Raw genomic sequence first — 12,160 nt, 5'->3', positions numbered from 1 at the left:
CGTTCGTTGGTCGCGCTCATGTGAATACTACTTAAATATCAAGTCAAGTTTGCTTCTGTCAAAATGGCAGTTGATCATGTTTTTTCATTCAACTGAAAACTGACCCTTATTACTTAGGCAACCAGTTAGTTTTTCAAGTGTCATGAAATTAAAATTCAGAACTTTACTTCACAAACCTCTACTCTGAGTTTATAGTACAAAAACTACCGTAAGCATTATTGTCTACAAAGCACTCCTCGAGCAACCTACAAGTCCATAAGTCCATCATTATTTTTTATTCTAAGGAAATATTGCTAATATATTTTCCAAATTGACAATCAACCCTTTTACAGAAAGCATCAAATGAATAAATCATTTAGTAATAAAGTTCAACTTTCATTTGAATGAAAAAACATGATGAACTGTCAATTTGACAGAAGCAGACTTGATTTGATAGGTAGGGAGATTTTTCTTCACTAACATTCCAGTCTACTTTCCATTAAAGTTGACTCAATTGGAAGGTCATTTTTTGGCACCTAACCAATCAGACACTAGAAACTTGCCTAATCTTATGGCGTCGGAACCTGCCCATTTACTCATTCGCAAAACCAAATTTTAGGTGTGGGTGTGTATAACAATTTGCATTTTATTTATTTTATGGTTTGTGTATAATTTTATATAAAAATATTGCATAAAGTAAACTGAAACAAAAAATACATAAGATAACAAAAGATTATTTTGTAAACGACTTAAAAACTAATTTACATTCCTGAATTAAATTTTAACAATACATAATAAGAAAAATAACACTGTCCTAATCCTAAACACTGCTGAGGGCTAAGTTATACCTCAGCAATATTGCCTTCATTTCGTCCATAATTTGTATCCTTTAAATAATAAACAGTTTGTTCATTTAGAAGCGACATTACCGTTGATTTCATATTCAACAACGATGCTAGTTTGTACTTTAAGGCAATTGACTGCACATTCTCCACCAAAACACAAAGATTCTCTTCCATTTGTCTATTCACTGCATTGCTTAGGGAATAAAGTTGAAATCTAGAACGAGGAGGAGAAAGAGTTACAAATCCAAATCCTTGACAGAATATAAACTTACCCCTTAACGACATTTTCAATCAAAGCATCACTGATATGCATTTGACTTAGGAACTCGGTGAGATAAGCCTTTCTCTCTAGAACCACATATTGGAAGAGAATCGCTTCAGCCCAATTGATTTCGATCGAATAAGCACGACTCAGGATCATAGCTTGAGGAACTCTATAGAAAATTATTTTACAAATATTTAGAAGAAGTCCTATTTTATTGTATTTACCTCAATTCTGAGTAAACCAACTCCTTGAGGTCTTCCCTTGACTGCACCGCCATGACTGAAACACACTTTCCACTTGTCAATCCCTTGTTAACCAAATCAATCTGCATGGCAATCAGTTCCGCCATCGAGACACTCTTTTGAGCTGGCAACAGCTTATTGTCCATTAGGTAGCTCTCTGTGGCATGGGTGAAGTATTCGAGGGCCTGATTTAGAAGAACCAACAACTCCTGGCTGCATTTTAGCTTCGGAATCGGAGCAGCATGCTGTGACGAAATCTTAAGCTGTTCCGCCGAAATTTCCCCTCCAGAAGTTTGAGATGTACTCGCCACAACAGCCAGGACATCCCTACCTTCGATCTCCCACATCTCTGCCAATTCCTTGTACATGGAAAAATGTAACCCGGCCAACTTTAGATAGTCCTTATTGTCGGGACAATACTCCCGGAGGTATGTGAGTATCGCCTGCCGCAAACTAACAGCCTTATACTCCTCAAACTGCCCCAACAACGACTCGAATTGATCGTTCTTGATGAGCGAATCAAAGCAATAGAACATCTCCCGATACCGCGCCAACCCGATGAGCATCCGAACAATCAACGACCATGACTTGGCATTGGTCAGGATCGTATTCAGAGCCTTGGCTCTGGTCAAAACATTTGCAATACCTTCCATCGAACACTCGTGCACAAAACATTGATGGGCTTTGATGAGCAACTCGACATAGATGAGATTTTGCTTCTTGTGGGAGAGAACCTGAGTTGTACCGGGAGCAGCATTTGGCAGTCCATAGAGACGAATTATCTCGGATAGTTTTTCGAAGACATCGCTGGCATCGTAGTCTTTGCCATCTTGGAACTTCCGATAGGTTTTCAGGGCGTCACAGTAGTCGAGTAGACTGTTACCGAGAAGCGTTGTGCTTGGACAGAGCTCCAGAAACAGGTGGAACTCCCGCTCTAGATTGAAACCCCACAGGACACTGTTCTTCAGCTGATTGATGCTCTTCGGCTGTTGATCGACTTCGAAGAGGTAGAAGCGTGGACGAATGACGGCGGTGGCGATTTCAAAGGAGAGGTGTTCAGCTATCTGGAAATAAATTCAAGGTATTAACTTCTCTAACCTAAGTGGAAGAACTTAAGGGCAACAGGACAAGGAAATTGAATCTCTGAGGTGAGTAAGTGGAACCAACAATTCTTCTTACCTCCAAAGGAGTCATTTGCGTCGATGTGAAAATATCAGACACCACCAACAATTTATGCAGACAATCCTCTTTCGTTGCCTTCTTTAAGAGATAAGCTTGATCCTTTGTTCGGAGCACATCTATGTACTCCTTGTCCAAGTACATTGCCGCTCGATATGTCATCACAATCCGTTTGCCCAGATTCACTCCGAATTTCAACTTCGAAGCGATTCCCTGAATGGCATTCAGAATTTCTTGTTCCTCTTTTGGAGGAATCTCCTCGAATTCCAACAGTTCCATAGTCGAATTGGAATCCGATAAGTCACCCATTTTGAGAGGAGATGATGTTCCTGAAAAGGGAGAATCTTACAGTGCTTGACATTGATTACACGAACTTCAAAAAACAGCATACCACTTGGTTTTAAATTCCCCAACGTCCTCTTATTGAACTTGGAAAACGAACTCTTTTCGATCTCACTTAGCATCTGACGCTCCTCTTGCGATAAATTCCTCATCGTGGTCAGCCCTTCTGCCAGAGCCATACAGAACACAATGAAATGCAAGTCAATTGGTCGATATTCGAACAAAGCCTGCAGCCTCAAGGCCTCCACAATATCCCCATCGTCCAGGAGCTTATTCAGCAGTAAAGCCAGACGGAGCTTCATTTTCTCGGTGAGTTCGATCTTCAGACTCGATGTGAGGTCCTCGATGCCTGCCAGTTCTTTCAGCTCCAGAAACGACTTGTACAAGACACAACGCTCCTTCAGCATGATCTCCTCGTAGTACTCGGAGTAATAGATGTCACACTTCTCGACGTCTTCCTCGGGAACCTGCAGATAACACAAAACCATGTCGTACTCGATTTGGTCCCGATCGAACGACTCATTCGGGAAGAGGTGGTGGCTCTTGATAGCGTCCAGGGCGCGCTTCAGCAACATGTACTTCTTCGGGCACATCTGGGTGAGTCTGCCGGCCGAGAAGAGACAGAAATTCACCAGGATTTCCGGCGGCAAACTATGATCGACGATTTCCTCCTCATAGCGATCGAAATCGAGGTTCTCCGAGTCCAGAGATTCCGCCTCCGATATCCACTTGGCGTAGACGATGTCACTGATGGGAAGACTCAACAATGTGGACAGTTTGATGGCCTCATCGTAGCGCTTGGTTTCGACTAGAATCGATAGGATCTCATCGTATTCCAGATTGCCCTGGTCGAGGAGGTTCAAGAAGTTGATTTCTATCGTTGGAATGGCCCTGATTATGGTGAAGGCTTCCTTGAGCAGGCAGAAGTCCACAATGCCGCTTATGTCACTAATGCCCGAATGGCAAATGAGTGTGAGAAATTTGTCCTGATAGAACCTCGAACTGAAGTTCTCCTTCAAATGGAGCATTAGCAATCTGGTGGTCTGGAACATTAACTGATCTTTCTTTGGGTTTTCGCAGAAGGGCAACTCGAGTTCGTCATTGCTCCAGGCTAAGAGGAACATGCGAAGTTCATTTACCACGTCATCGGTGAAGATATGTTGATTCGTTTCGTGAAGGAATCTCGTCAACTGAGCGATAGGAGTGTCCTAGAAGAGAGAAAAACTATTTCAAGTGAGAGGAACCAGTTTTGAGAAAGTATCTCTCACCTTATAGAAGATTTCAAAACTCTGGTAGAGCGTCTGGACATATCCATCGCAGACGCAATGCTCTATCAACGCCCAGACTGTCTGATTGATTCCATGCGAGAGCGTACTGAGATTGGAAGTGGTTCTGCCACAATGATGAACCGAGATGATCTCACTCCAGAAATCTGTCGAAACAGCCAACCAAATGAGCCAATTCCAGTCGAGATTCTGGGACGAGACTGTGGCAGAGAGCAGCGACAGAATGGGAAGGTTATAGTTAATGGCGTTCTTCATAAGATTCACTGAAGTCGAGTACGTATGAGTGTCTACGATTATCTCGAGAAATTTGTTCAGATCCCAGAAGATTCGCTCTTCTGGAATCGAATTGGAACTGAGGAGGATTATGGCGAAGATGTCCACCGAGTCATTTTCGTGGAGAAAGCGGATTTGATTGGAGGCTTTGAACAGGGCATTGGGATCATTCGAGGAACTTATAGACGATGTCAAGGTCTCGGCTGATGTCGTCGAGGGCTAGAAAGAAAAAACCATTAGTCTGGGCTCATTTGCCTCCAAATAAAAGCCGATACTTACCAAGTTCTCATATTTAATCGATCTGGCTTTCTGTCTCGAGACACTGGGTCGACGTTTAGGTTTCTCGGTATTGGGTTCGTAGGAAAGGGCTCGAATTAGATGCTCACCAATCTCCCTGCATTTAAAGAGCCGTGAAATTCTCTTGACCTGCTCCAGAGGCATGTCGAAGAAATGCACCAGGACGAGGATCTTCCACCAGTCGTTGGCTCGGCAGTACTTTTCGATAATAGCCTCCGGCCATTTCTTGTACTGGTTACACTCGGCGATCCTCATGAGAGCTTGATACTCGCACAGAGGAAAAACTTCAAGATTCTGAGCCAAGCGTTGTTCGCAGGTCACAATGAGATCTCCAAATCCAAAGAACTGAATATCGTTGTCCTCCTGTCCTTCGGAGATACGCGAGAGCTTGATGAAGCTCCTCAGATTCTGAGTATCGAATCCCAGCATTTCACTGAATGCCACGCAGTGAGCCACTAAATCGGGATTAGTCGAGCTTTGCAGAGCCAATTCAGCAACCGTTTCAGTGGAGGTGAAGAGCTGCGTCTTTGTGATCTGGGAATAGCTTTTAAGGTGCTCCACAAAGAAAAAATATGCGGCATAGCAACTCCGTTGTTGCTTGAGATAGTGGAGGAAGTTGAGTTGGTATTTGCGGGAGAACTTCTCACAGAGAAGCGGGTTTGAGAACGAGGCCACCTCTTCGACTCCCGATTCGTTGCAAATCTGCTGGAAGTCGAGGTTTTTGAAGCGCTTAAGGAGATCATAAGGCGATGGAATGGTTTGGGAGCTCTCTTCAAGTCGTTTGGCCAAGGCGGTGAGGTAAGGCATTTGATTGGAGTGCAGGAATGCATTAAGGGATGAAACGCTATTAGCGTCGTTCAGGAGAAATTCCACGAGTGACAGGGATGAGTCGTCGAAGGCGACGTTTTTGCTGTCCAAATATTGACGAACCGAGTAGGCGATCTGTTGAAATCCTTGGCGGGTTTTGATGTCGTGGTATTTGAGCGAGAGAATCAAGTCGAGGAACTCCTTTCCGTTGGCCGTGGAGTCTCGGATTTCTTCCAATTCCCGGGATGACACAAATTCTCTCAGCAAAATTGGATAGAGGTTCGGTTGGGCCATGACGAATTGACCTATATTCAGCTTATCTATGACTTCCTTGTTGGTTTTGAAGCTCTCCGAGGAGCAGATCCTTCGAAGCGCCATGGAAACGTCGTATTTTTCATCGGCAAAGATGAAGCCTTTGCGAGCAAAGTGATTTCTTAGAGTGTCGGGAGGGTTTTTGAGTTTGTTCAGAGCGAACTCGTACATTTCGACCTCCACCGGCCATTTGCAGAAGCCGTCTTCCTCAGAATCAGCTTCGACGGCATAGCACCATTGGATGAGTTCCAAGTGATGCTGACCCTCGACGAAACAATCCCACAAGTCCTGCTTCTTTATCCGACTCAGGATTGTCGCATTCTTTGTGACCATATAGAGCTTTGCCATGAGTTTTCTCTGAGTGGTCTCAGAGAGGTTAAGGAAATTCTCCAAACTCATTCTCTTGGAATTCTCTCTCTTTGCCTCGTCAAGCAATGCGGGATGGTTTTTGATTTGAACCACAATACAGTGATAGAAGTAGAGTTCCCTCATGTCTTCCTCGAATTCCACCGGGTCTTTCTTCTTCAAATGCTCAACAATGGCTTCCATGACCTCCTCATTGGGACATTGGAATCCGAATTCAAGGAACACGTGCTTCACATTGCGATGGACGTTCTTCAGGACATTATCTGCCTTACAAACAAGCTTCTCCCCAAGTAACCTTGCCACATATAAGTCAACGACGTCATGAAAATATTGCGTACATTCGTCGATTGGCATCTCATTCTTTCGGGCTAAATATTCAATGCAAAGCTGGACATGCTCACCTTTGGTAGCCACCTCTTTAATCAGAGTCACTTCCGGAACTAGTGACCACGATTTTAAGAGTTTTTCGCGCGCAAACGAAGCCATCGGAAGGAGAAACCTTAACCCAAACGACTACAAAATCAAACAAAAAACAAAGAAACTTTCTTTTTTCACTTCTTCTATTTCAAAAACGGATACGAAAAACACACAGAATCTTCTAACTATTAGCTAACAACAGAATTGGAATTCATCACGTCTTCGTCATTCAAGCGAAAACGACGAAACTGAGTACGTTTCCAATTCCAATTCCTAGCACTGATACGAGAACCAATGCTGCATTTGTACTTTGCTTTGTTATTCCGAAGCAACAATTGATAAAGGATGGACATTAAATACGAGTCAGGAGATAAGGTTTTTTGTTGTTAATGGACTTTTTGTATTTGGATGATGCAAAAGATTAATTAGAGACGCAAGAAACAAGACAACCACCAAACGATAACACTTTTCAAGAAAGAGTGAAGACTGAAGAAACTTTTTCTTTTCTTTGGATGGTTGTTTTTTTTTTTTTTTTTAATGGGGGTGTTGTGTCAGATTTGGCAGATATCAGATTTGATGGGAAATGTCAGAATCATATGGTCGACAGTGCGAGTGTGAAAAACAGAACATTAGAAATAAACTGAAATGGGGTCTGTTTGCACTTGGTTCTCTTACAAAAGAAATTGTTAGGTCTGTTTCTGTAGACAATAGTTAGGTATTTGAAAGCAATACAAAATGTTTGAATGAATGATTTAATGTGTTTTCTTTGGATTCAAAATACAATTTATGTACTGATCGTTTGAAAATAACTGATATAATATTTTTCAGTAATTTTATCGGGCTTTCCATTGGTAGATTCAAATTTCCGTTAAAAAATTTTTGTATTGAATACGATTGGATTTCGTTTATGCCATTGCATTAGTGTAACTTCGTGTACGAGTTAATGAGTGCGATAGAGCTGTCAATTTCCAGCTAAACATTTTAAAAATCTTCATTTCCTAAAGAAGAAGGTGGAATTGATGAATCCTCTAATTTGTTTAAAATTGCTTAAACCTTTAGATAAAAAGGAAAACTTGGATTTGTTGATCTGACAGCTGAAATTTTATAAGTATTAGTGCAAAGGGCTTATAAGTATTAATGCAAAGGGTTAATGGTAGCCAGTACGCGTTTTCCACACCTCAACATCCACAAAGGAACTTGGAGTTCTCCAGATCAATCTACCATCAACCAGATTAACCATATTGCGATCGAGTCCGTGGAGCTAACATCGACTCGGACCAATACCCTAGGCAAGGTAGCACTTCAGGTTTCCAGACCCAAGGCAAAACAGGGAGGTGCTGGGAGAAGGTACAACGTCGAACGGCTACAATCTCCAGAGATCGCCAAGTCCTTTTCCGACCGAGTTACAAGAAACCTCTCTCGAAGTTCTCTGCTGCCAAAACAATGTATCGAAAACAAGTGGCAACATTGCCAAGATGCAAGATGGTTTGATGAGGAATATCGGCAGGCAAATGCAGCCAAACAACAGGCACGCAAAGCGGCGCTGCATAAAAGGACGAGAGCTGCTTTATGAGCAGAAGAGGCGAGAGGAACACCGACTTCTCAGAAGGAAAAAGAGAGGGCAGGAGAAGCGTGTGGTCGAAGATGTTGAGAGGTTTAAAAGGAATGAAGTTCAAAAGTTTTATGAACAGGTAAAATGAAATCCACAGTTACATAAACCTAGAACCGAAGGCTGCAAAGACAAAAGTGGAAACGTCATAGTGAACCGCAGTCAATGCTGAGTATATAGAAGGACCACTTCTGCAGACTGTATAACGGCGACAACGAACCGAATTACACTGTCAGCAGGATAATTCATTCAACACAGACGACGAAAGCCAACAATCCCGTCCTACCGACTTAGACGAAGTAAAGATTGCCATATCTAAGCTGAAGTCTAATAAAGCCGCTGGAGCGGATGGCTTGAATGCCGAGCTCTTTAAAGCAGCTGGAGCTAAGTTGGTTAGGAGCATGCACCAACTTATCTGTAAGATATGGTCGGAAGAAAACATGCCCGATGAATGGAACATCAGTATTGTTTGCCCGATCCTGAAAAAAGGAGACCCTCTAAACTGCACCAACTATAGAGGAATCAGTCTGCTTAACATCGCCTATAAAATCTTCTCTGCCGGAATATGTGAAAGTCTAAAGCCCATCGTCAACAACCTGATAGGTCCTTATCAGTTTGGTTTTAGACCAGGAAAGTCCACAGTTGATAAAATATTCACATTACGGCAGATCCTGGAAAAAACCCAAGAACACCAAATCGACACCCACCATCTTTTCATCGATTTCAAAGCCGCATATGACAGCATCTGCAGGGACGAGCAGTATAAATCCATGTCTAGTTTTGGTATCCCTGCCAAATTCGTCCGTTTGTGCAGGACGACCATGGAAAATTCACGCTGCTCCATAAAGGATGGAAACAACTTAAGAGAACCTTTCGGTGTAGCTGTCATGTGATTTTTTTAACATCGTACTTGAAAGAATAGTGTCGCTATATAAGACCCTTATCATCCCCGTCCTGCTATACGGTGCAGAAGCATAGTCTATGACAAAAGTGGATGAAAGCACCTTTGGTCGGTTTGAGAGAAAAGTTCTTCGTGTTATCTACGGTCCCGTATGCATAGAAGGGGATTGGAGGGGAAGATGGAACGAGCTGTACGGACTGTACAGCTACATAGACTTAGCCAGAAGGGTAAAAGCTCAACGACTAAGGCTGGGTCACGTAGAGCGCATGAAAACCAATGCTCCGGCCCGGAAAGTCTTCGAATCCACACCCACAGGACAGCGCAATAGAGGAAGACCGCAGATCAGGTGGCGCGCACAAGTGGAAAGAGACCTCACTTAACTTAGAGCACGAAACTGGAGACATCTAAACGGTGATTTTTTAAGAGCTTGAGAACTTTAAAAAAAAAAAACGCATACAATTTGCAAAATCTCATCGATTCTTTATTTGAAACGTTAGATTGGTCCATGACATTTACTTTTTGAAGATAATTTCATTTAAATGTTGACCGCGGCTGCGTCTTAGGTGGTCCATTCGGAAAGTCCAATTTTGGGTAACTTTTTCGAGCATTTCGGCCGGAATAGCCCGAATTTCTTCGGAAATGTTGTCTTCCAAAGCTGGAATAGTTGCTGGCTTATTTGTGTAGACTTTAGACTTGACGTAGCCCCACAAAAAATAGTCTAAAGGCGTCAAATCGCATGATCTTGGTGGCCAACTTACCGGTCCATTCCTTGAGATGAATTGTTCTCCGAAGTTTTCCCTCAAAATGGCCATAGAATCGCGAGCTGTGTGGCATGTAGCGCCATCTTGTTGAAACCACATGTCAACCAAGTTCAGTTCTTCCATTTTTGGCAACAAAAAGTTTGTTAGCATTGAACGATAGCGATCGCCATTCACCGTAACGTTGCGTCCAACAGCATCTTTGAAAAAATACGGTCCAATGATTCCACCAGCGTACAAACCACACCGAACAGTGCATTTTTCGGGATGCAAGGGCAGTTCTTGAACGGCTTCTAGTTGCTCTTCACTCCAAATGCGGCAATTTTGCTTATTTACGTAGCCATTCAACCAGAAATGAGCCTCATCGCTGAACAAAATTTGTCGATAAAAAAGCGGATTTTCTGACAACTTTTCTAGGGCCCATTCACTAAAAACTCGACGTTGTGGCAGATCGTTCGGCTTCAGTTCTTGCACGAGCTGTATTTTATACGGTTTTACACCAAGATGTTTGCGTAAAATCTTCCATGTGGTCGAATAACACAAACCCAATTGCTGCGAACGGCGAATCGACATTTCGCGGTCTTCAGCAACACTCTCAGAAACAGACGCAATATTCTCTTCTGTACGCACTGTACGCATTCGTGTGGTTGGTTTAATGTCCAATAAAGTAAACTGAGTGCGAAACTTGGTCACAATCGCATTAATTGTTTGCTCACTTGGTCGATTATGTAGACCATAAATCGGACGTTGCTCGTTAGTAAGTCTATTCATGATGAAATGTCAAAGCATACTGAGCATATTTCTCTATGACACCATGTCTGAAATCCCGCGTGATCTGTCAAATACTAATGCATGAAAATCCTAACCTCAAAAAAATCACCCTTTAGCTAGGGACCGAGCTAGATGGAGAAGTTTGTTGGGTGAGGCCCTAGTTCACACAGGACTGTAGCGCCACCCTAAGTAAGTAAGTAAGTAAAAAGGGTTGGAAATCTGCATTAAAGTCTAGATCTGCAGATAAGGTCTTAAGTAAAAATAGATCAATTTATTTTGCCCTATGAAAAAAAAAAAATTGAAAATCACCAAATCTGTGTTTTGACAGATCAAGAAAAAAAAAACAAACCCCTTTTTATTTTAGTGAACAGATGATTCTTTTATATCAAAATATTTAATCCAACTCACTACAAGTGAGTTTCAAGTGTATACACAATTTCAATGACAGATAGTTGTAAAATTTTCAATGATTGCTTTAACCAAACTTTAACTGAAACCCTTACTTAAAATGTTTGTGCTTATTGGCTTAAATGTCTAGTTCACAAGTAAATTACATTGCTTGGTAAATTATACAGTTAAAATTGTATTATTGTGATTATTGAAAGAAATGACAGATATTCCTACATGCTAGACTTGATAGAAACAGAACGGGTTAGACAAATTATTTTAAAGACCGGTGTGTGACACGCCACTGAATTATTAAAATGTGTACTATTAAATTAAAAATTGTCTGTTTCCTTGTAATGAGATAAAAAGACGAGACGTCAGGTCAGAATATGAACACTATCAAAAATCGTACTATCAAAAAATGTACAACAAATTAAAAACAAAAATACCAAAGAAAGAAAAACAAAAATATTTGCAGTGATGTTCGAACTGGAAAGTCTTTACGCACGCTTAAATTATGCATTGAATTTTAAGATATCTGAATTCTTAAAGTTTCGATTGGGACAAAATTGGCATACAAAATTAGATTTTTTATTGGTTTAATAATTTTTCGCTTTCATTCTTATTGTAAAACTTCAATTCATTTAAAACCTGATTGCGTAGTCAAAACCAAATCTGTGAAATGTCATTCGGAAATCAGTTTAAAATAACCTGAATGAAACAAAATAAAAACATCACGAATCACATTTTATTGAATTAAGTTAATATTTTGATAAAATTTGAAATTTGACAGCTGGGGAAAAGTTTTACACATTTGATCTTTCTAAAATTTAAAACTCCCGTAAATTTTACTGAATACGAAAGGTCTGGTGTAAACGTCGTCTGACAAATCTAGTTTTCAACACAAATGTTTTAATTTGTTTGTGTTTTATTGAACACGTTTAAAATTTTATTGAATCATTCACATTTATTTTTGTTTGATGCAAAGGAGCTTTATTTTAATAACAATCCACTTCGACAGCTGTCACTTTAAATTCGTCTTCTTTTGACATTTGTTGTGATTGTTTTACTGTCGTTCAATTCGTTCGTTTTCAATTTTCCTTTCAAAAAATTCCTTTCCCTGA

General features: G+C 41.2%; 1 protein-coding gene across 1 annotated transcript; it reads right to left on the bottom strand.

Moving 5' to 3' along the window:
* Window positions 1-601: 601 nt before the first annotated feature.
* Window positions 602-7,120, bottom strand: LOC129949213 (spatacsin). The gene is made up of 7 exons (XM_056060520.1): window positions 4,691-7,120; window positions 4,121-4,630; window positions 2,902-4,060; window positions 2,511-2,839; window positions 1,314-2,395; window positions 1,097-1,258; window positions 602-1,038 (listed from the first exon to the last, which is right to left on the bottom strand). Exons 1-7 carry the CDS (start codon window positions 6,677-6,679, stop codon window positions 822-824), a joined length of 5,448 nt encoding a protein of 1,815 aa, XP_055916495.1. The 5' UTR covers window positions 6,680-7,120; the 3' UTR covers window positions 602-821.
* Between the last annotated feature and the right edge of the window lie 5,040 nt (window positions 7,121-12,160).

Source organism: Eupeodes corollae, chromosome 3 (assembly GCF_945859685.1).
Source record: "Eupeodes corollae chromosome 3, idEupCoro1.1, whole genome shotgun sequence".
Lineage (NCBI taxonomy): Eukaryota > Metazoa > Arthropoda > Insecta > Diptera > Syrphidae > Eupeodes > Eupeodes corollae.
Note: the sequence above shows the minus strand (reverse complement) of the source record. Positions and strands in the feature narration are given on the sequence as shown.

Excerpts from the sequence above, each read along its gene's own strand:
- LOC129949213 (XM_056060520.1), bottom strand. The coding sequence starts at position 6,679 with ATGGCTTCGTTTGCGCGCGAAAAACTCTTAAAATCGTGGTCACTAGTT. Across the intron at positions 4,631-4,690 it reads CGATTAAATATGAGAACTTG|CCCTCGACGACATCAGCCGA; the intron begins GTAAGTATCGGC and ends TTTTCTTTCTAG. Across the intron at positions 1,259-1,313 it reads TTGGTTTACTCAGAATTGAG|AGTTCCTCAAGCTATGATCC; the intron begins GTAAATACAATA and ends AATTTTCTATAG.